This window comes from Pipistrellus kuhlii, unplaced genomic scaffold (genome assembly GCF_014108245.1).
Source record: "Pipistrellus kuhlii isolate mPipKuh1 unplaced genomic scaffold, mPipKuh1.p scaffold_m20_p_4, whole genome shotgun sequence".
NCBI lineage: Eukaryota > Metazoa > Chordata > Mammalia > Chiroptera > Vespertilionidae > Pipistrellus > Pipistrellus kuhlii.
This window is the reverse complement of record NW_023425540.1, coordinates 5,731,951-5,756,336: the sequence shown is the minus strand read 5'-3', so window position 1 is coordinate 5,756,336 and position 24,386 is coordinate 5,731,951. Positions and strand designations below refer to the sequence as shown.

The following is a 24,386-nucleotide window of genomic DNA, read 5'->3' as shown; positions in this document are numbered from 1 at the left end:
GTAAAGATGAAAACAAAACAAAACAAAAAAACGCATTCCATTCCTGGCTCCCAGGAGTTTTAAGTCTACGGAGGAAGACAAAACAATCACAGCACAAATGACATCTCAGTGTCACCGTGGGACGGTGGGAGACCGCCAGCACGCTGTGGGGTGACAGGAGGCAGAGAGAGGGTCAGGGAAAGCTTCCCCCAGGGGGTCTGCCTGAGATGAGTTTTGAAGGCTGGGTAGGTCAAGCGCAGGAAGAAGCTGATGCCAACAGGAAGTCGCTATGAAGAGAGAGAGAATCGACAAGGGGTTGAGGTAGCCTGAACACTGAGAATTAGGAGGTGGGCGCTGAGTGGAGAGAGAGGAAGCCAGACTGTGGGTGCAGGGCACATGGAGCTCCATGAGAATGTACCCTGCAGGTGAGAGGGAACCAGAGGAGAATGAACACATGGTGAGTTTGTATGTTATTTAGAGCACAATGGGAAACCATGAAGAAGGTTTCCTAGATGGAGGATTACTCTAGGGAAGAACAAAGAATGGCTAAGGCAGTGGTTCTCAACCTTTCAAACTCTGTGGCCCTTTAATACAGTTCCTCATGTTGTGGTGAGCCCCAACCATAAAAGTATTTTTGTTGCTACTTCATAACTGTAATTTTGCTACTGTTATGAATCGTAATGTAAATATCTGTGTTTTCCAATGGTCTTAGGCGACCCTGCTAGTGGTTCTCAACCTGTGGCTCATGACTCACAGATTGAGAACCGCTGGCTTAGAAATTTCTAAAGGACTCAAAGAATCACCCGGAAGTGACTCGGGGGACAGTGGAGTGGAAGTGCACATCTGTGAAGGGCTTTGCAGGTTTCCCAAACCATTGTGCCCTGCACTTCAAAAAGCATGTCTGAGGCCATAACTCTTGGGGGGATACCCACCCAGGCTGCACGTCCTTATTGGCCTTTTAATGTTCCTTTCCTACAGCAAACAGTTCTTGTTTCCTGTGAAAATAACCTCTTTTATCTCTGATGGTATTAATATTCATATCATTTGTTCAACAGCTCACGTTGGGCTTCATCAAGATCACTGTCGCCAGGACTTCCTAAGCTATGTGGCAACTGATGGGCACAGATCTGCCTCTGTGTCCTCACACACCCTCTAGGCCCAGGGTATCAAAGGCAGACACAGTGGACAGGAGAGTGGGGTCCAGCTAGGCTACTATGTGTGCACAGAGTAAGAAACTGACCTTGGTAGTCCCATGTTTCCCAAGCCTCACCTTTGACCTCACCCACTAACCTCCCCAGAAAGGCTTATGGTAAATTCTCAGGGAACCCAAATAAAAACCTCTGTTCAGCTCATCTCCTGGAACCTGCAGGTCACATGGCAAGACGGCGGTTTCTCACACTGCTCAGTGAGGGCCTGCTATTTGACTTCTCAGTATATTGTTAGGAATGTGGACATAGGTAGCAAGACCATTTTAAGAGAATGATTTAGGGTAGCGACTTCTGTGAGGGGCAGGAGGCACAGAGCTTTTGAGGTTCCGGTAAAGTGATGTCAAAGAAGCAGCGGGCAATTGCCTCCACAATGAGATGTGGAGCACTCCTCCAAGTCCACCTGTCCCCACTTCTCATCTCACTAGGGATACCCGGACCTCACTAAACAGGGAGGCCCTCTTCCAGGTAGCCATCAAAAAGTTATTTCTCCGGCCCTAGCCAGTGTTGCTCAGTGGATAGAGTATCGGCCAGTGCACCCAAGGTTCATGGGTTTGATTAGGGCTGAAGGCACGTACCTGGGTTGCAAGTTCGATCCCCAGTTACCATTTGGGGCCACGCAGAGAGGCAACCAAACTATGTGTCTCTCTTATATCAATGTTTTTCTTTCTGTCTCTTCCTCCCCCTTCCCTCTCTAAAAACTAATGGGAAAAAATATTTTCAGCCGAAACCAGTTTGGCTCAGTGAATAGAGCTTTGGCCTGCAGATTGAAAGGTCCCAGGTTCGATTCCTGTCAAGGGCTTGTACCTTGGTTGTGGGTACATCCCCAGTAGGAAGTGTGCAAGAGGCAGTTGATTGATGTTTCTAGCTTTCTATCCTTCTCCCTTCCTCTCTGTAAAAACTCAATAAAATATATTTAAAATAAAATAAAATATGTTGTGCCTAGTAACATGACCTCAATGCATTTAAATAAAAATTTAAAAAATATATATACCGTATTTTTCGGATCATAAGACGCACTTTTTTTCCCCCAGAAGTGGGGGAAAAAAGTCCCTGCGTCTTATGGTCCAAATATAGCCTACACATATACTTTAAAAAAAAGTTTTTTTACTTGCCCGGCTCTGTGTGGTCTCTGTGTGCTTGCCCGGCTCTAAAATGGTTCTAAATGCTGCTGTTTTTACAGGGTTGATTACATGTGTTTATGACTGTGATGTTGGGTTTGAATGCACATAAAATATTTTAGGACACTATTTGTTTCAGAATCTTTTTTTCTTCATTTCCCTTCTCTAAAAACTGGTGCGTCTTATGGTCCGAAAAATACGGTATTTTCCAGTGAGGATTAACATAAATAATTTCTCCAGAAAGTGGTTGGTGAGTGCAGCTTTGGGGCTCTCGGTCAATGGAGGGCACGGGTGGGAGTTGGCAGCAGTGCCCTGGAGGAGGAGCGTGGGAGGCCAGACAAGGCTGCGGGAGAGGACATGCACTGAAGCGACTTGGAGAGCACGTCCCACCGCTGCTGGGCTCTGCGCTGTGCTGCGCCGCGGGAGGTACTCACCGAACAGCCTTGACCCGGTGCCACCGACCATCGCTGAAGGAGCCGTTCACCAGGATGGATGCCACACCGCTGCCCAGGTTAAAGCTGGGGCGTTGGAGAGAACACGACAGAGCAGTCACACACTGACGCCCAGGCAGACACACGGACCTGGTGGCTAAAGGTCTATGAATTCAGAATGCTGTTTCCTCCACCGAAACAAAACAATGTTGTCAATCAGGTTTCCACGCTAGGCCAGGAATGACCAAAAGATGTTTTTAATTGTGGCAAAATAGACAACATAAAACCTACCGCCTTAACCACTCGTGTGTGTGGCAGGTCGGTGGTGCTACATACGCTCACCTGGTTCAACATTCTCCGGAATGCTCCTTAGTTTGCCAAGCTCAAACTCTGCCGCCTTGCACAGCAACTCTTCATCCCTCTCCCTCCATCCCCGCAACTACCACGCTCCTGTTCACCTGAGGGGCTGGACCACCTCTAGGGCCCTCCTGCAAGTAGAATCCTACATCATCTGTCTGCCACTGGCTCATTTCACTCGGAATAATGTCCTCAAGGCTGACGATTTTTAGGCCCGTGGTCAGAAGCATCCGTGTGGCAGTAGGAACAAGGAAGGCTTTATCGTTTGTGATTTGTTATACTCGCTGGAAGTGTCCCCCCAAATTCTCGTCCACTCGGAACCTCAGAGTGTGACCTTAATCAGAAACAGGGTCTTTGCAAATGTCCTTAGCTAAAATGAAGTCATATTGGATTGGGACAGCCCTAAGTCCTGTTGACTGGCGTCCTTGTGAGAAAAGGAAGTTTGGACTCGGACACACACATGGGGAAGAATGCCATGCGGAGATGAAGACACAGGCTGGAGTGACGGAGCTATGAGCCAAGGACTGCCGGCAGTGAGAGCCTAGACAGGCTCAGACCACACTGCTACTAGGAATGCCCCTTCCCCTCCACCCCCCCGAAACAACCCTGCCCGCACACACCTGCACATAAAGCTTTATTAATTCCTGAGAGTATTTCCCCAGAACGGACAGAATAAACTCCTATTGTTTTAAGCCACCCAATTTGTGACAATTTGTTATGGCAGCTCTTGGAAACCAATACATGTGTTTTCACTTTTCAAAAAGCAAAACAAAGAGCCCCAAAGAGATGAAAGGAATTTGCCTGAAATCCCTTTGAACTTGGGATTTTATCTGTCCCTCCTCCCCCGCTTTGTACTCTGATACCTGGTCCCCTCAGAAGCTTCCTGTTTTCTATTCCAGCTCCCAGATGCCCCCATGCCCTGAGGGTATCAAAAGACACACAGAGCTTGTTTACCAGAGAGAAACAGCCCTCTCCATCCAGTGCTCATTCGATTATTCTAATTCGATTGGATCCGACCATCGCTGGTGAGTGGCTGACTGGCCTGGGCAGGCCCTGGGCCTGTGCCCCGTCCTCCCAGTCATCCTGCTTGGGGAGGGAATGTCTCCCCACTGGAGCAGCTCTCTCCCCATCCTGGGAGAGGACAAGTCTGTCCTGAACTTCACCAGCCAAGGGGGAGGAAGGCGAGGCCCTGGCTTCGGCCCTGGGCTCCTGCGCCGCTCGGCCTGAGAAAAAAGCAAGAACAGGCAGTGCCCAGCTTTCCCAGGGAAAGCACTCTGGGTCCTTTCATCGGGAACGAGGCTCAAAGAACCTGACATCTGACCCAGAATGGAACTGGGTGACCTGACACCCTGCAAGAGGAGGCTGCGGCCGCCCCTGAAACGCCACTGTTTTCCCAGCAAGTTTCCCACGTCAGGCGCCTCCTGTGCACGCAGCCTGGAGGGGGTTGTCAGATGTCATTCCCCAGCGGCCACGGCCTGACCGCGCAGTGGCTCAGCCTGGCCAGTGACCCGCAGCCCAGTGGTCTGTGGTTTCATGAGAGGCGCGGGAATCCAGGGGTCAGACCCACCCCGGATTCCCACTCCGGCCAGTGACGAGCCCCTTGGGCATTGGCTTCATCTCTCGGAGCCCGGGGCCCCTGATCTGAGCTGTGGGTGATGAATTCTACCTGAAGGGCCATAGGGAGCATTCAGTAAGACAACACATGCACAGAGCACATCACAGAGTAAAAACCGCACAAAGGATCTGCCACCTCAGGGATTAACGCGGCTCGCAGACACTGGGCAGCAGACACCCTGGCGGGAGGAGGAAGATGCCCCTGAGAGTTAAACTCCCAGGCCTCTCCCGGGAGGGCAGTCCTGTGTGAGCGCCAACCACAGGCTGTCAATGTGTAGCCAGAGGGTCAGGAGCACCCAGAGCGGGCAGAGGTGACCCGGGAAAGCTGCAGGACGCTGGGCTGGAACGGGATGGGAACCAGGGAGTGGGGACCTCCACAGATGTGTTTGGACAAAGGCAGGGCTTCTCTCCCGTTAGGCAGCCTGTGGGCTCACCTGTCCCTGCGAGCCAGGCTGTGCTCCGGGGCAGCCTTGAGTCCGGCAGATGGGTGCCAGCATCAGCCCACACAGAGCTCCACAGGCAGCTGGGGTCTCCAGGGCTTGGCTCTTCATCCCACCCCCTCCTCTGATTCAGACCTTCTAGTAACCTTCTGCTTCCCAGACACCTGGCATCTCTCTTTCCTTTCTCTCTCTCTCTCTCTCTCTCTCTCTCTCTCTCTCTCTCTCTCTCTCTCCCTCCCTCCCTCCCTCCCTCTATCTATGTATCTATGTATCTATGTATCTATCTATCTATCTATCTATAAAAGCCTAATATGCTAATTGTCCCTCCAACCATTTGACAAGTCACTATGACATGCATTAACCACTAGGGGGCAAACGCTCTGACTGGTAGGTTAGCTTGCTGATGGGGTCTGGCCAATTGGGTCTGGGCAAGATGGGCTGGAAATGCCCTAGAGTAGGGGTGTCGAACTCAATCAGAGAAGGGGCCAAAATCTAAAATCCAGCCTAAATCGCAGGCCGAATGGTTTACTGAACAGTCATAAACTGTCATTGTGATGGAAACACAGCAGAGTGCAGTGATGACAGCGCGGTGTGGGCCACATTGCAAGGCCTGGCGGGACAGATTTGGCCCGCGGGACTTGTGTTTGACACATGTGCCCTAGAGGGACTCGATGGTGCACGGGTGGGGTCCCTCGGCCTGGCCTGCACTCTCTTGCAATCTGGGACCCCTGAGGGGATGTTGGAGAGTCGGTTTCAGCCGGATCCCCACAGCCCAGGCTGAGGAACCCCACCAGTGCACAAATCTGTGCACCAGGCCTCTAGTATAGTAATAACTGACCAAGACTAGAGGTTCTCTTTGCTGCACAGGAAGCCTTCTTAGGTGTGAAAAATGTTCTGTATCTTGTTCTGTGTGTAGGTGGGCGGGGGGGGAGTAATGTAAATTATAACTCATTTTTTTTTTTAAATAAAAACATAAGAATGAGTGAAAAAATGATTTTAAAAAATACCTTCTGGTTTCGCCAGCAAGGTCTTGTGGATCTGTTCAGCAGGACTGGTTTCCTAATGCAGGTTTTCCTAATCACTAGGCATAGGCACACCCCCAGGGGAGGTCTTCGGGGAAACCCTGTGGCCTCCTGCATAGGGCCACATTCTCCTTAGCTGGGCCCTTTACACTGCAGCACAGGGCATGTCACCAAGGTCAGATCGAGTCCCTTCTCTGCTGCCCAACAATGTTACCGAGGTCCCATGGGAAATGTTACCACGATCCCATGGGAATGAGCGGGAAAGGCCAGGCCAGGGGTCCTCACAGAACCTGCTCACTGGGTTTTATGCCCACATGCAGTCAGGAACCAAAATGAAACAAAACCCGGACGGAAAACCACACTCGGATTCCTCTTCCTCTATGTAACCTTGCCCGGAAGCCTCAGATGGTTTCCCTCGGAGTTCCACTGTCTTCCTCATTCTCTGCCAGAGGGCTTTGAGCACTGACGGAGCAGCATTTCGGTGAAGAAGTCAAGAAAGTTGAGAATATATTTTACCATCTTACGTTTTCCATTGCTTGCTTTGGACCTGGGTCAAACACCAGAACCTCAAACACCATTTTTCTGCCCAAAACACCAGTCCACTCTCTATGCTCCCCCGATGGAAGCTGCTCTCAGGCGGGGCGTAGGTCTTATTAAAAACAAGAACAATAACCATAGCTCCATTTTGTGAATGGAGCTCCATACTGTGCTAACTTCCTTATGTTATCCATCAGAGGTAGGGGTTTTTAGAACATCAAAACACATAACCAAGGAAATACGTTTGATAATCATTATCCTATATAATAAAAGCCTAATGTGCTAAGTGTCCAGTCACCAGTTGGCCATTCAACCAATCAAACCATAATATGATAATGATATGCTAAGGCCACTCAACCTCTCACTATGATGCGCACTGACCACCAGGGGGCAGATGCTCAATGCAGGAGCTACCCCCTGGTGGTCAGTGTGCTCACAGCCAGAAGCCCTGAGCCAGGCTCATGGTTGGTGAGCACAGCAGCAGTGGTGGGAGCCTCTCCTGCCTCCATTGCAGCACTAAGGATGTTCGACTGCCCGGTTGGGGAGTGGGCCTAAGCCATCAGTTGGACATCCTGGATTGCGAGAGGGCGCAGATTAGGCTGAGGGACCCCCCCCCCCCCCCGCCCACCAAGTGCACAAATTTTGTGCACCAGCCTCTAGTCTCAAATAACTAGCTGTACCAGGCCCTGCACTAAGCCCTTTGCGAGAAGGAACTAATTCAGCCCTCACCACCAACCCTTTCCTTCTCATGGGGAGATCCGGCCACTCGCAGGTCATCACGTGGCCCTGGGAACCAGCCTGTCTGGCTCTGAAGTTCCTGTCTTTGACCACTTAGACCCGTTTCCCAGGGCGTGGCCCCAGATTGTTTCCTGTCAGAGTGGCGTCCACAGAGACCTGCTCCATCCGAGTCTGCGGGCTGGGCCCAGGAACCTGCCTCTGAAACGAGCTCCCTGCGTTCAGGCCACTGGCCTGCAGTCTAGCTGCTCTGTGCCAGCCTCCTGCAGGGCACCACACAACTGTATTGGAAGTACCTGCTGGAGGCAGGCGACAGCAGAGCAGCAGCTGTGAGCCCAGGCCCAGGGGCAGGCCGGGAGGGGCTGAGCTGTGTCCTGTGCACAGAACACAACCAGAGCTGCACTTTTCAGAAACCCGAGGAAGACGCAGTAACAGGAAATCGCTCCGGATGGAGTGGAGTTGTTGGGAGGGTGCCCATGGGGCATGGGGGGCTTGCCAGGGCCTGTGGGGGCTGGCCGGGGCCCGTGGGAGTGGTGAGGCGGCCCCGAGCAGATGAGTCTCCTTGTCCTGCTGGGGGCGGGCAGTGAATAGATTTAGCTGGCGGTTTAGGGGGAAGTTGGCCTCCCACCCCCGGCTGAGCTACTGTTTCAATTCCCTTTTCTGGGCACAATCGAGAACTTGAGGCCTTGGTGAGGTTAACCACAGGAAAACCACAATAAAATGGCTGCGCGGCAGCCAGCCTGAAACTGGGGTGTGAAGAGCTTGGCGTTTGACCTCGGGGCCAGGGGGGTAGGGCGAGGAGACGGGAAACTGCTCATCGGCCAGCCTCTCGCCTTCGGCCACAGGGGTCTCTGGGAGGCCCCCGCAGTCCCGGGGTCGCATCCCTGAGCACGCCCTGCTGTTCCGGGGCCAGCGCGAGGTTGGCTAAGTGACACCGCCTCCCAAGATGCCTTTTAGTCAAATGGGAACGACTGCCATGACCCTACTCTGGCTCCGGGGAGGCAGCGCCTGCCCACAGAGGCCCGGAACCAACTCTCATCCTGTCCTCTCCGTTGCTCAGTTACCTCTGTCTATTCCAACTCAAATGATTTAGTGAGCACTGTGCTAGGCCCCGGGGGGTGGGGGAGGTTAAAGAAGGGAGGCCGGATAAACTCTTGCCCTACGGAGCAGAGGGTGGTCCAGAGACCTTGAAGGGTGTTAAACCTTTTGAGCACAGACTCACCTAGAGAAAGGGTGGAAACAGCACAGGCCCCGCTCCTTGAGTTTTCCTGCTCTGGGGTGGGCCTGGGCATTTGCATTTCGAAGACGGTCCCAGATGACGATGCTGCTGCTGGTCCAGGGACCAGACTTCAAGACCCAGGGGTTGAGACCAGTGGTCGGCAAACTCATCAGTCCACAGAGCCAAACAGCAACAGGACAACAATTGAAATGTCTTTGGAGAGCCAAATTTGTTAAATTTAAACTTCTTCTAAGGCCACTTATTCAACATAGACTCGCCCAGGCCGTGGTATTTTGTGGAAGAGCCACCCTCAAGGGGCCAAGAGCCGCCCGCATGTGGCTCTCGAGCCGCAGTTGGCCGACCACTGGTCTAGACCCTGGCGTGGGGGGCCCTTTCTTTGCCAAGGGCCATTTGGATATTTATAGCACCATTCTCGGGCCGTACAAAATTATTAACTTAAAACTGAGCCTATATATTTGGTCAAACATTTAACTAATCCACCCCTAATGGCTTGGCAGGGCCAGGCCAAAGGATTTCACCAGCCTTCCCCGGCCCGCGGGCCGGATGCTCCCCACCCTGGCAGAGGATACCTTTTCCAACTTGAGACACGAGCCAGTCGGGCCCCGTGGGAACCCAGCCCCCTCCGACGCTGGTCGGGACCCGTTAACTGTTGCCTAGCTTCCCAAGCGAAGAACTTGAGCGCGGTCTAAATTCACTGAAAAGGGCTAAGAGCTTCAGGGACTTCCTGGCCAGTACCACCCGGGAAGCATTTACAAAAAGCCAAAGGTGGGGCGGAGCTGCTGAGAGACAAATCTGTGCTTTGCTCTTCTTGGTAGTGGGCGCGTGGGAAGCAGGCTTCCTCCTCCCACAAGGCCACATAGTTAACGGGGAGCACGGTCAGACCTGAATCCCAGGTCTCCCGACTCTGAGTCTTCAATGCTGCCGGAGCCGGAGCCCTGAGCCAGGCACTCAGTGCCACGCTCAGCTGCACCAAATCCTCTACTCGGGGCCTCGCCAGCTGCACCTAGTCCCCATTTGCAGTGGGAGCGCATGGCAGAAACACAGTACGAAAGGGGTCCCAAACTGTTCTGTCGGAACCAGATAACAAACACTTTAGGCTTTGCCGCACAGTCCCTGTTAAAACCACTCACGTGTGCCGGCTGGCATAGTTCAGTGGTAAGGAGGTCAGGATTCCATTCCCAATCAGGGCACATGCCCAGGTTGTGGGCTCCATCCCCAGTAGGGGGCGTGCAGGAGGCAGCTGATCCATGATTCTCATCATTGATGTTTCCATCTCTCTCCTCTCCCTTTCTCTCTGGAATAAAAAATATATATTTAAAAAATAAATAAGTAAAACTACTCAGGTGTGTCCCTGTAGCATGAAAGCAGTCATATAGTATATAAACAAATGAGCATGGCAGCCTCCCAATGAAAATTCATTGAGAAAAGCACGTGGAGGGCCAACCCTGGCCCTCAGGCTGCAGACGGCTGGCTGCCTGCTGCTCCGGGAGGAGGACCCTGGGAGGAAAGGCCAGGGGCCTCGGCCCCACTCGGAGCTGCAGGTGCCGGTCACTCCAGCAGAGGGACTCGGCTCCCTCTGCCTCCCGGTCTGCCATGACCTGCGAGGTGACGCGGAAGGCAGCAGCGCGGAGGGCGTACCTGAACACCAGGGCTCCGTCCCGGAGGCCCAAGGAAATGAAGTCGCTGTGGGGCCTCTGGCTGTCTCCCCGCCATAGCAGCAGGCCCTCTCTGGCCGTCGTCTTAAACCTCATGAACACATTGGATCTTGATCCGGACACCCTGGAGGAAACACACACAATTGCCCCCATGTAACCGCTGTCCACAGCATCCGTGCCTGAGGTTCGTCCGCCGGCCTCGGGAAGCCCGGAGCAAGGATGAGCCTGCATCTCTGAGGACGGGCGTCAGTCACCGCTGGGAGCCGGCCACGGGGGTGACCCGAAGGCTCGCTCTGCAGCAGTCTCCATCCCAGGGACTCGGAGAGAGCACGCCATGAGCCACAGGCTAACCAGGCTCTCGTCAACTCCAAGGTCCCAGGCTGCGCCCCAATCTACACCCAGTCCTCCCTCTTCCCTGTCCTGCCGCAGACGGGCCCTGGGGAAAGTGCTCCCCAATTGGAAGTGGGTTTTGTAATTTCCAAGAGCCCCAACTTTGCGGTTTCTTGGGGCTACGATGGTGGCTGTGGACGGCCAGCTCTGGTGGTGACTGTCCTTGTGGGCATAGGGGTGAGTGGGCAGGAGACAGATGAGAGGCGAAGGCAGGATAGAGGGGAACAGGAAGTGGAGAGGAGAGAAGAGGAGACTCTGGCAGGTCCTTGCCCGGGCCCTGCAGCCATGGCTGGAAATAGGATCATAGGCATTGGAGCTCTTATCAATTCCTGGGACTAGACTCATTTAGAAATTGGCTCTCTAAAGCAAGCATGTCAAACTCACAGCCCAAGGGCCACATGCCTCGTTTATTTGGCCCGTGTTAGCCTTTGAGTTGGACACGGTTGCTCTAAATATGAGGTCCTACATTAAAAGGTAGTAAAAGTAAAGGTAATTTAATATTGCAACTAGCATGGGACCATAGGAAAAGCCTCTAGTCTGCCGTCACTTATACCAGCCCCGGTCTGTCCCACAAACCTGGAGCTGTGGACACACTTAGTAGTGAACAGGAGGGGACTTCTGTCTAGCCTTTCCGAGCAAGGCGAGACAGGAGGCCGCGGCTGCCTTCCCACGCGGGGCCTCAGAGCGGAGAGGGAGAAGCAGGGCCACGAGGTGACTTCCTAGCCGGCCAGGTGCAGGGCCCCCGCTCTGGCCCATTCCCGAGAGGCCTGCTTTCCCCAGTCTCCTGCTTCAGGCTCCTGCCGTCCCTGCTTTGGATACCCTGACTGGTGGCAGCTGAGCATGATGGTTCTTTCTCATGCAGGGAGTGGTTTAGGGATGGGCACGTGACCCGCTGTTATCCAATGAGCCAGAGGAAATGTAGCAGGAAGATTCTAGGAAAGATTCCTTTCTTTTTAAAGAGTCACATGAGAAAAAAAGTTGTTTTTTTCAGTCCCACTGGAGGTTGGCCTGATTTATGTCCATCTTACAACCAGGGAGGGAGTAACCCCTGGAGAGCGCGCTGAGGACAACAAGGCCAAAGGACAGAGGAGACGTGCGTCTTTGATGATCAGGCTGATGCTCTGAATTACTCACACCAGGACACAGTCTAAGCCCGGATTGCTTGTTATGGGGAATAACAAACACCCTTTATTGTTAAGCCATTGTGAGCTGAGTTTTCTGTTACTTGCAGCCAAAGGCATACTAAGGTGACCAGACGTCCCGCTTTTGAACAGTTTGTCCCGCGACCCACGGCGCTTTTAAAAAATCCCAATTTTATTCTTTCCAAAAATCAGGACTTAAAACACCGCAGGACGCGGGAAAAATTGTTAAAATCGGGACTGTCCCGCCAAAAGCGGGACGTCTGGTCACCTTAATCTAACCAAAACAGATCTGAACTTGACTGTTGCCTGCGGCTTCACGCACATGCCTGTTTTTGTGTCATACATACATGTGCACGAGGGCCATCCAGTGCCTCCTGTTCCCACCAAGCTGCCCTGTGCCACTTGCAAAGTATCCAGGGAGCCGAGGACCTGAGCCCCTTCACACCATCCCTGCTTCCTGGGGATGAAAGTCCCTTCCACCTTTGGAGAAAAGGGCTGAAGAAAGAAGAGGGTGTCTCCTGGCAGAAATCCATCTCGTCTGGGGCTCCACCAAGACCACCTACATGAACCCAAGGGGGAGTAGAGGAATGAAGCAATGGCTGCTGTCTGGTGTGGGTTCAGTTATCAGGGCAATGCGCATCCAATGCCCCAGGAAAATCTCTCCCAACTCTGTTCCTTGAAAAGCCACCAACCTCCACCCCACACACTGGGTGCTTTCAGCTTAAAGCGTTGCCTCAGTCTGTTAAGAAACAGTCAACCTGAAGAGGAAGGAAAGTTCTAGGGTGGTGCTGGCGGTGTTGTGGGGCAGTGGTCGAGCCACATGCAGCTCTTTGGCCCCTTGAGGGTGGCTCTTCCACAAAATACCATGTGCGAGCATGCGTGTACAGTGCGATTAAGAAATTTCAATCGTTGTCCTGTTGATATTTGGCTCTGTTGACTAATGAGTTTGCCAACCACTGTTGTGGGGGATGGCAGACTCGAAACTACAGAGAACGAGGGGAAGGAGAGAAAAAGAAGAGGCAACATGGAAGGACCAAAGACGAGCTCCCAGGTTGAGGACTTGCCAAGGGCCAGCCTTATCATGGTTTTGGAAGAGGCTATTCCACACCAGGAGCTTGGAGTGGGGCTCAGGGAGTACTGGAGCCTCAGTCACCAGGGCCTACCAGCCAGGATGGTGCTTGGACACCTCCGTGTGTCTTGTCCATAGTGTCTAGCCCTCACTGAGCTGGCTGGCTGCGGAGGACAGGGACCTTTGCTGCTGAAGATGGAAAGTAGGACATGGACTTGTCACTGTTGGTGCAGCTGCAGGAGCACCAGAACTTCCACTGCAGCTCACAGCAAAGCATCAGGCCCTGGCCAAGAGCAGCATGAAGACAGTGTGGCTCACTGGTTGAGCATCAACCTATGAACCAGGTCACCGTTCAATTCCCAGTCACGGCACCTGCCCGGGTTGCAGGCTTGATACCCAGTGAAGGGCATGCAGGAGGCAGCTGATCAATGATTCTCGCTCTCTCGCTCTCTCTTCCTCTCTGAAATCGATTGCCCTGACTGGGGAATCACTCATAGCCCTGAAAACGCAAGGCCAGGCAACTTCCTCCATCGGGTTTGGGTTGTTTGAAAGGCTGTCTCTTCAAGTTTGTTTTTTTTGTTTTGTTTTGTTTTGTTCCAGCTTCTGTGTTTATGATGAGTGGTTGTTTTCCCCTGAGGCCATGGCTACTCTGCTTCTTTGAGAATTATCTTCTGGCTCATAAAATAAGGAAAAGCCTTGGGAAAACTATTACCCCCGGAGAGACAAGGCGCCCGCTGCCCTCGGAAACACGTTACCTCTTGAGGATGTCTGGGTTGTCGTAGGTCAGGTAGCTGCGGCCGATGAACTGCGGGATCTCGATGGTCTCTGTGATGGCTGAGGCAGAGGAGAAAACGGGAGTTACACGGAGTGGCTCTCCTGACCCAGCACTCAGCTGCAGACAGGGATACACAGAGGCAAGCAGGCCAGCTCCTGGGCTCAGGACAGTGAGCAGCTGGTCAGCTCCTTCCTCCCGGCCAAGTTGGAGCTGCCTGGCCTGAAGGCTGGGGTTGGCACCTCCCTGTGGTCCCCTCCCCCTCCCCCGGGCTGGCCGGCACCGTGAAGGCCCTCAGCACTACTGAGAAGGGCTTGCGACATGCTGAAACTTGAACCCTGCCCAGGTATTCTTGTATGCCTAAGAGCCGGTCTCGGGCCATGTGGGGCGCAGCTGGGGGCACCCCTAGATGTTCTCCGAGGGAGGCAGAGGAAAGAACCCCCCCAACAAGCCCACCGGAATTTCCCTATTGGAGGCCGATCTTCCTGGGCTGCCCCTGACCAACATGCCCCTCTGTGTTTGCTTCAGCCTCAGGTGGGAGGTGCAGGCAGGGCCTGTCCTCGCTGTTACTGGCCTGGACGTGGGCCTGTGGCCACTAGCTAGGGCTCCCCTGGACTCCCTGACATGGTCAGGACATGCTTGTCACATGTCTGCTTTGCACAGAGCCTCCCTGGGTCTGTTGAGCCCCGTCCAGCTGCCTGCGAAGCCCCCACTCAGGAGCTCAGTGCATCCTGAGGCCCAGAGGGGCTCAACCACGTTCTCAGGGCAGCTCTTCTGGCGAGAGGATTCCCGCCACCCTCCAGGGATGTCCAGGTCCCTCGCCGCTCACCCGGGTACCCCTGTGTGTGGTGGCCTGCGCCGTGCTCGAGCTGGCCAAGCCGGCCTGGCACCGGCCCGGCGCTCCCAGCCTCTCACAGGACTCACTGTACTTACTGTTGAGGCAGTAGTTCCCGCACTCTGCCGCGTGCCAGCATGAAACACAACAGGAGAGTCAGGCTCTCACAGGCATGTAAACCCCCTCTCTGTGCAGACCAGCGGGAACCAGCGAGCTTCCCTCCCACGCCCCTCAGAGGGCCCCGCTCGCCTCCCAGCCCCAGCTTCCAGGGGTGGGGTTGGGGGTGGGGGTTGGGGGGGTGGCAGTGGACCAAAAAGGCATGAACGGTAAGGTGCCTGACACCTCTGAGTCTCCCGACCTTGAACCGACAGTCCTCACTTAGCCAAACCTGGAGACACAGCGCCTGCTAGAGTGACTGACCTTGTCCATCAGTGATTATCACTTTCCTTGGCTCTGGGCTGCGTGTGCCAAGGGGATGATAAGCCAGCCAGCTGCCTCTTTTCTCTCCAGAGGGGAAAACATCAGCCTCGTCCCCACCCCTGCCTCCCCCACCCCTACCCCGCAAGACCCTAGTGCTCTGATGGACCAAGGCAAGGGAGCCGCCCAGAAGCAACACCACGGAATACAAAACGGAGACTACACGCTCCGCTAGTCCATGTGGATTCGTAATGTACCTTCTTTCCTCTCACGTGGGGGCTGGAGACCACCAGCTGGCCCCCGGGCCCTTGGTGGTGTGTTTAAATATGGCAAACTTGGTTACATTTTACCGGACCCTTTCTGTCTGTGTGGTCACCCTGCCTCTTCCCTGTGGCGAACCTTGCCGAGGCATCCGTAATGTGTTTCTGTCACATCCTCCCGTTCATACCGAAAAGCCTGTGCCGTCCGAGGACACGTGAACCCGCTCCGCCCTGGCGAACCGCAGCCTCCAGGCCAAGCACACGTCCACCCGGGCCCTGCGATTCCCCGCAGCCTGGAGGAGCGGAGGAGGGCGGCTCCTCCGTGCAGTCCCGGGAGGAGCTGGGGGGCTGCCGTCCAGCCTTCCCCACAGCCAGGCTCCGCTCAGCACCGCCCTGACACGGGCCGTCCCGCCCGAGGATGCCCATCCGGCTGGGGCAGCTCTGGGAAGCAGCCTCTGCAGCCACAAATAAACCAACAAAACTTGCTCTGCCCTAAAGACCGACACCTGGGCTGGACGGCAGCGTGTTTCATCGTCAATCACAAACCGCCCTAAGGAAAGGAAGTCCTGGGGGTAGGCATACGTTCTCCATATGTGTTTCCATTTACTGAGTTTTCATAGAGCATGGCTTGTACTTACTGGATCTGTGTTGCATACACTGGCACCAAAGAACATTCATCCAAATCAGGCCCAACAATATGGCGTGGGAGCTACTAAAGGCGACATCTAATGTCCTAAGTACTGCGCATGTGGCAGATCAATGTAGACCAGGCCAGATCCCATGGGTCAGGACCCTGCATCCATGAAGAGAGCATGCCTGAAGCCCAGGCGTGGCCTCAGTGGCTATGGGCGACGGTGGTGAGCAGGCATCAGCTCACTTGCTGCAGAGAAATAGCCCCATCTGGTGGCCAGCAGGGTCCTACATGGCCTGAGCCCAAACTTGTCAGTAATGAGGGGACAGGGAGGGAGGGGGACCAGGCCCCTATTCCTTCCCCAAGCAGCCAGTGTGCTACTGGTTGGGAGAAACCCAGGACAGAACAGCTGCATCCTACACTCGTGTCTGGAACACTCGGAGCATAACAAGGGCTCTGAGAAGTCCTGCAGGAGGGAGAGCTGTTTAACCACGTTTCCCCAAACTTCTTTGACCACAGAACGCCCCTCCCCCATGTTGTGCATGTGAATGTACGTGTGTCTGTCTCTCTGTGTGTGAAAAACAGCCATTAATATTCCTCTTTTTTGCCATTAATATTCCTTAGAACTTAAATTCTTGCATGCACTCTGGGAAAGGCGGCTCTGGCTGCTCAGTAGCATCCGATGGCACATTTCGATGAGTAGAAAGAAGAAATCTCTAAGGAAGGAGGGTATTTGTTTTTGAGGAGGGAGGCCTTGTTGACACCCCTTGGGTGAGATGAGAAGGGGGGCTCAGGATTAGGGTGCTGAGGGTTGAGGTGGAGGAAGGCACCTACGAGGGAGAGCCCCAAGATGAAGGTGAGGGAATCACCAGAGTCAAGCCTGGTGATTTTCTCAGGACCTGAAATCGTGTCTGCGAGTCCCAGAGCCGGCGGGTCCCCAGGGCTGGGAAGAGCGGCCCCAGATCGGCAGCTGCTGCCTGGCTCGGGGAGCCTGTAGGGCCTCCGGGGCTCAGAGGACCTCCATGCCCACCTCACACGGGGTCAGGCCCTCCTGCTCCTGACCCTGACCTCTCAGGGACCACGGGGGCCCCCAAGACCTTGGCGATGGTCAGGGGGCCTAGCGCCTCCCTAGGATTTGTCTGAGTTGTGGGTCCTAGACCCAGTCTCCCGGCCAGGTGCCAAGTGAGTTCACCTGAGGGGCCCCACACCACATTCCTGATGGGGGAGGGGTCTCTGGGTGTGGACTGAGCGGGCCGGGTGGGTGCTGGAGATTCACCCCACGCTGCTCAGTGTACAAGGACCGGCCTAACTCCACGGGGAACACCAGGGCCCTTGCTTCTGAAGCATGACCTGGTCCTCAGGCTGAGGAAAAACCCGAATTTGTATATCAACGAGGCTATGAGCCACCTTGCTGGGTTAGGCAGGGTTTTCTCTGCTCATCAAGATGGCTTCCAACTATTCCTGCCTTTCAAGCTAAGGATGTACCCAAACTTGTAGACTGTTCTCTTGCATCTCTGCAGAACGGTTAGAGCGGCCCTCTTCCCAGCGCTGCCATCCTGACCTGGGACGAGCTGCTTTCCCCAGGATGACAGCCATCTGTGCGCCCGCTGGGGCTGGGAGACGTGTTCTGAGCGGCACTAGGCTGTACCGAGAACCCCATTAATCCCTGGAAGCCGCATAACGGGTTTGCAGGCCGGGCCTCCTCTGTGTGAATCCTCACCCCCACCCCCACCCCCAGCACTGGCAGCAGCTGCCACAGTGCCAGAGAGCCATCTTTTTCTCAAAGCACAAGGGGGTAATGATGCAACAGGGGGGCAGCTGATGGCTCCAGCCCAGTGAGCTGTAGAAAGAGCTCAAATGCTCCCCAGGTCCCCCTACACATACACACTGTCCACTCCTGGGACCGGGCCAGGTAGCCCAGACCCTCATGGAGATCCGTCCCTTCATTCCGGTACAATGTGTTTCTCGTTGAACCTGAATCCACGGTGACAAAGCTATACACCTGAGCTCTTTCTTCATACCTCATGGTTGATGTCCTGTAGCAGGAAGCGAGGGTTCGCCAGATCACACATGACCCTGTCCTTCCTGGAATTCCGGAAGCCACTGGCTGCTTGCGGAAGCCTGGCCTGCACGCACTGAGCGTTAGGTTGGTGTTTAAGGCAGGAGCCAGCTTGCCGTGCCTGCACCCGAGGGGAGGCCCTGCGATTCACACACCGACCCGTGGAAAGCCAAGCCCAGTTTTCTGAGTGCACAGGCCGCCCTGGAGCGGAATCTCATCGGGTGCATACTGCTTGTTCCCTTGTTGGGATTCTCCTCGGGCCCGTTCACAAGTGTGTCTAGGACTCTTCTGTGGGGGTTATCACGGGGTGAGCTGTGTGAATTCACACATTTCACATGATCTGCCCTGCAGGCTTCAAAATTCCTATGAGTGTAACACTACTGAGCCTTCCATCCGGCCACTGGCATCTTTCATACTTTCCAAGACTCCTGCAAACAACTCCTACCCTCCCACACCCCGACACATCTGCCCTTGTTTCCCCTTTCCCCCTAGGCCCTCTGTCCGGTGAAAGTCAGGAACCTGGAAGCACACAGGAAGACAGCCCACTCCTTCACTTGGGCGGTGCCCGGCGTCCTTCCTCCGGACCTGCAAACCTTTTTAAAAACTGGTTCCTGAACAGGTGAGGCCATCCTGACCCCTGAGCCGGAAGTTCCCCAAGGTGATGCCCTATGAGGGCAGGCCACCTCTGACACCAGGCACCCGCGCCCCCCCCCCCCCCGCCCGCCCCTCGAGCCAGTACTGCCCCCTGCTCCAGCTCTCGGACAGGACAGGTTAGAAGCAGAGCACTAATAAATAAAAATGGGTTTTTGTTTTTCTCACCGATAGCAATAATGGCGGGTGTCGTTTGAGTACCCACCCAAAATTCTTCCAAGAAACACACATTGTCTCAATGATCCCCCACACCCTCTGCCTTAGGTACTATTGCTGTTTTTATTCTCACTTCACCATGAGGAAACCGAGGCACAGGGGAATCTTAGGTGGCTGGGATCATAGCACTCTACAAGAAGGCTATTAATACTTTCCAAGTACAATTTGTATTTTTCTGTATTTGGTAAGATTCTTTATAACATTCACAGGTGGAGTCAAAATATTGAGGGAAACATTTACCAGCCTATCAGGATGGGCTCTGGGGGTGCATCAGATGAAGGGGGGTCCTGGAACCCTCCTATATCATGGGCTAACCTTTTGGATGCTAGGCTGTGAGGGGATTTTCAGGGGAGGGTCCAGGGCAGTTGAGTGGGAAAGCTCTTTACTTCCTGTAATAGGAGGATCTCAGCATTTTAATCGTTAAATAAGTATAGCAGTTTATCTAGGACTAGAAGCCTGGTGCACGAAATTTGTGCACTGGGGGTGGGAGCAGGAACTCCTCAGGGGATGTCTACCTGCCAGCTTAGGCCTGCCTCTGGGAGTGGGCCTAAATCGACAGGTGGGCATCCCCCCAAGAGGTCCTTAGTGCTACCATGGAGATGGGAGAGGCTCCTGCCACTGCCACTGTGCTCACCAGCCATGAGCCCGGCCTCTGGCTGAGCAGCGCTCCCTCTATAAGAGCACACTGACTACCAGGGGCAGCATCTGCCCGTGGTCAGTGCATGTCATAGCAATGGGTTGTTCTGCCATTCAGTCGATTTGCATTAGCCTTTTATTATATAGGATTAGCCATCTACTATGTCACTGAAATCACTGACGAAAATAACAGGGGTGACGTCTCCTGTCACCAGCAGTCCTCTTCCCGCCCCAGCCTGGCCCAGCTCGGCCCCAGCCCCTGTACCTCGCTGGCAGTGCAGGCCCTCGAAGCCCAGGGGGCAGTCACACTCGTAGCCCTCCTCCCGGGGCCGGCAGCTGCCGCCGTGGACACAGGGGCCCGCCACGCACGGGTGGGCTGCGTTGTCCACGTTCACGCCGTGGGTGAAGTCGTGCCTCACGTGGATGGCGCGGTCATTCAGGGTGATCTGGGAGAGAAAGCGTAGACGGTCAGGGGCTCGGGAAACGTCTCGGCTGTGTGTGAAAAGTGTCCCTCAGCCACCAATCCAGACAATGGGCAGCAAGCTCTTCGGAAAGAGGAGACAAGAGCGGGTAGCTGCCTTTGTAGTCCTAAGTGACATGACGCAGAAACCGATGTGATAGCTGGGGCGCGTGGGGGCTGCATCTGTGGTCTGAAAGGCCTGGTGGCTCTGAGCTCAAAGAGAAGGCCCAGTCCCTACGAAGTGAAGCGGGGTCCCCACCCGGCTGCCTGCCAGAGTCGCGGGGGACTTAGGAAACAATTAACACCCACGTCAACCCAGATATCTGAGTGAGAATCTTTGAGGGTGTGATCAGTCATCAGCATCCTTTTAAGGCTTCCCAGGTGGTCCTGAGATGCAGCTAAGGCTGAGATAGGGAAGAACCCAGAACAAAGAACCAACATGGAGTGAAGGCTCAGGTGAGGATGGAGGAGTGGCTTCTCGCTGGACTGCTCGGTTGCCTGACTAATGTCCTGGTGTATTGCCTCAGGCTCTGTCAATGGGGCCGTGGCAATGGCCCCACCAGCTCTTTTTATTATCTTTTTAAATCCTTACCCCAGGAAATGTGTTATTGATTTTTAGAAAGAGACAAAGGGAGAGAAAGAGAAAAGAACATCGATGTGAGGATGTGAGAGGGAAACATCAATTGGTTGCCTCCTATATGTACCTGACTGGGATCAAAACCATAATCTAGGTATGTGCCCTGATCAAGAATCGAACCTGCAACCTTTGGGTGTAAAGGATGATGCTCCAACCAACTGAACCAGCCAGCCAGGGCCCCCAGCTCTTGCTGTCCTGTCCTCCTTCCCTGACGCTCTTGAATTCCCTTCCCTTCTACAGCCCTTTCCTCATCATTAAAGAAAAAAAGAGAAACTCAGCTCATATTTTTACCACCACTGGGCATGCTCACTGGGGCCAGAGCGCTCCGGACCCACCCCCTTTTCCCTGCAGGGGGCTCTGGAGAAAGAGGAATTCCAGGACTAACTTAGTGGGCTCCCCAAATACATACACCCATTGTTTCCAGCCCTTGACTCAGACTGTGTATCTACCCAAGCTGCTGGTGTTCCATGTCAGAGAGAGAAAGTACCCCAGGAGACCCCGCCCTGCAGGGGGGTCCTAAGCAGGTAGCAATGGCACTTCCGGCCCCTAGTCCCTCTTTCCACAGGCTGGCCTGGTCCTTGGACAGTGTCGGGGGGAGCTGGGAACAAACTTCCCTCGGTCCTGAATCTCAGAAGCTGCTGGAGAGCAGTCAGAATCTCTCCATAACCATCCACGTCCCTTTTCATGCTGTGAGTGAAGGGCTGTGACACTGTCCCCGTAGCTGAGACAAGCCATTCACCGCACCAGTCACCTCACCAGTCACCATACCAGTTGCCGCAGGACATGGCACAGCCACGGCTTTGGCCAGGACCTGGGAGGGGAGGTCGGTCTTCCCGGAGTGGACAGGAAAGGGCAGTGTGTGCTGTGCCAAGGAGGGGGCCTGCAAGGGTGGAGAAGGTATGAACCCTCTTAGCCATTCAGCTTGCTTTCCAAGGGAGAATTTCAAACACATTAAACAAGGCCAAACCCACTCATGGCGGGTAAGAGGGGGAGTAAAGGTCTGAATTGATGTCTCACTGTCACCACCGTTTGCAACAAAGGGAAACATAGGAGTCTGCAAATAGTGCCTGGACCCCTACAAGGGGACCCCCGGAAAGACTGAGCCCAGGGGCCCTCCCCAGCTCCAAGGAGCAGATCATGGTAGGACCTTCCTTCCCTGGGCTTTCCCACCTCAGGTTTGAAAGGGTCAATGTCCCACCCCCCACCCCTGCTGGCCGAAGGAAAACTGGATGATGCTAATATCCAAGAACCCAACTCGCTTCTCTTCACGTCCTTTTCCCCCAGGGCCTGGGGGCCCGGAGACTGTGTGTCTGCTGCAGACAGAACGCCCTCTTCTACCTGAGAGTCATGGCAGGGCAGCCCTCAGGGAAGGAGGAAGAGATGAACACGAGTGGAGTCGTGTCCTGTGTCTGTCACTAGCTGAGCGGTTTCCTCCTGCACCTTCTATGGGAGGACTCCAATCGACGCTCTTGAGAACTGGGCCACGTGATTGAAGAACTGAGTCATGTGATTGAAGAACTGGGCGAGGACTGCTGACTGATGAACCACTGCTAAAGCGGGGGGTGGAGAGTGGCAACAAGAGTTGGCTCTTGCCTTCAGCAAACTGCCAAGGGAGCTACAGAGAAGAGTGGAGCCAAGGGTTGCTATTCGATCCATTAACCTCCTTCCCTTTGGTGGAAGCTTTGGAAGCGACCTGATGCCAGACCCAGGATCTGTTTGTGGATTGGCTGTAAAAATCCTCTTCGTCAGGTTGTGTTCATGCTCTGTCTGCTGGGCACAGACATAGGAGCGGACTGAGGCTACGTAAGACATGGGGTTGGAAAGCTTGCTGTGAGCATTCACAAATGAAATCTTAAACATGTCAAAACCCTCTCCAAATGCCTTTGGACCAGCGGGTTGTGCACTGGTCACAATTCTCAATCCCCTCTCCAAATGCCTTTGGACCAGCGGGTTGTGCACTGGTCACAATTCTCAATCCCACCGCCTGGAGTCAAGGTCACACAACCACAGAGCAGGCGAGCCGTACCTTCTGGATGCTCCCGCTGAACGACCTGAGGACGCCCGACTTGTTCTTCACCTCGTCGTAGCTGGGGACCCCACCAATAAAAATGTCCGTGTTGCAATTGATCTGCGTGAAGCCGCCCTGCCAGCAGGGGAAACACAAAACACAGTAACGTTAAGAAAAGATGGTCAAGACGAGCGCATGCGCCCTCGGGTCCCGAAGACCCATCGGGACCATCTGTCTTCATGTGGGTCTGACGCTCCCATTGCTTTGCGTTGCTCCTCACCACCTCTCTGAATGTAAGTTTCACAGCTTGAGACTCTGGCTCACCATCTACAAAAGGGGACCCACAATATCTACAGCAAAGGGGTGGCTGCTCAGCCAGCAGGACCTGCCCAGGCAGGGAGCCGGCCTCCAACCTGACCATCTCATAGGGGCAGGGAGCCTGCGATCAGCAGTGAGACGGAAGCAAGAGGGACAGGGACCACTTCTGGGCAGGAGCTTTCGGAGCCTGGGCTGGCTCGCCTGGCCTCATCCGACCCCCCGCGCGCCTCCAGTCTGGGTCTCAGGAGGAAGCTGCTGCTGACCATGGATGGACATGGATTGTGAGTGGGAAGTGGGCCCTGTGATGAGCTGCTGGTACCCGGGGCTGTGTGGGACTGAGCCCCGGCACTGAGCGGGACGCACACTCCTCACTCGGCACGGCCGGCCATTGTTATATTCAGGCGCCACAGCTACGCCTGCATCAGACCACAGACTGAATTGTCTGTTGATAACCTTCAGGCAGTGTGGGGTTCTTCTAATTCCCAAGGAGGTTCAGGACACCTCCTTTCCCTGCTGTCCCTGAGATGGTTCCCAGACACGTGTGTCTTTTCTCCTCTCCTCCTCCACCAAATACCTCCGTCTCCACCCAAAGTCTGTTCCTTCCTTTTTTTTTCTTTCTACCGATCCATTTTCTCACCGGAACACCCACATTCACCACTGCCCTCTTCAAATCTTGCAATGCACAAAATAAAGTCAAACATTTTTTTAAGTATCTGTAAATTTTGGGGGTGTGCAGAATCCTGGTAGGTTATAGCTTAAAGCAGATCTCTCCTATCTCTTCTTTTAAAAATGCCATTTTCCTCTGGACATATCCTTGAGTAGAAATTCTGTGCCCTGAGACCATGAAAGCACAATATTAATACTACTGATCAGTAAAGCTAACGGTGCTGCCCCTATAACAGGGTCTGCTGTGTGTGACATATATCATTATTCTAAGGTGCTCAACTCAATGAGGTAGGCACGATTCTTGACCCCATTATATAGATGAGAAAACACAAACTCAGAGTCTGAGTTCACCCTCTGCAAGTAAAGGGAGCCAGATTTTGAACCCAAAGTCTGGTTTCAGAGCCTACTGTATTACACACCCTCAGGAACAAAGGGGGTGGCAGGCAATGTGTTAGATGCTGCCCTCTTATTATCTCACTTAATCCATGTAGCTGGCCTGTGAGGCATCTACTGCTATTGTCTGAGCTCACAGCTGAAGAATATAGAGGGCCCCCTGGGAAGGCACATGGGGCAATCTTTAATTATTGTCAGCTGAATCCAGTGGCGTTGGCAAAGCCACACCCTGGAAACATGCCTTGCCAAAAGGGCGAGGGTGTTGTCAGCTTGACCTCCACTTCATCCTAGGGTGTGGGGAAATGGGTTTTGATATCTAAATCCAGCCTAGCACCAGGAATTCTCAGGGCCCTCTCAAGAATGCAAATAACCTCCTTTTGTCTTGACCTTTTGGTGAAACTTCCTTGTATGTGGGGGTATAAAATAAACACCCTGCAGCAGCTCTGGGTCACTGTCCCCAGCTTTTCTTTCTATCTCTGTGTCTTGTCTC

At 54.1% G+C, this 24,386-nt stretch overlaps 1 protein-coding gene across 2 annotated transcripts in view; it reads right to left on the bottom strand.

The window, feature by feature from the left end:
• EGFLAM (EGF like, fibronectin type III and laminin G domains) overlaps positions 1-24,386 on the bottom strand; it is a 122,856-nt gene that overhangs the window by 2,116 nt on the left and 96,354 nt on the right. For both annotated transcript variants that reach the window (XM_045571510.1, XM_045571511.1), the window contains 5 exons: positions 22,538-22,654; positions 19,680-19,860; positions 13,693-13,771; positions 10,320-10,460; positions 2,740-2,823 (listed from right to left, as the gene is read on the bottom strand). In XM_045571510.1, the coding sequence (XP_045427466.1) occupies positions 2,740-2,823; positions 10,320-10,460; positions 13,693-13,771; positions 19,680-19,860; positions 22,538-22,654 (602 nt within the window). The remainder of the gene's footprint in view (positions 1-2,739; positions 2,824-10,319; positions 10,461-13,692; positions 13,772-19,679; positions 19,861-22,537; positions 22,655-24,386) is intronic.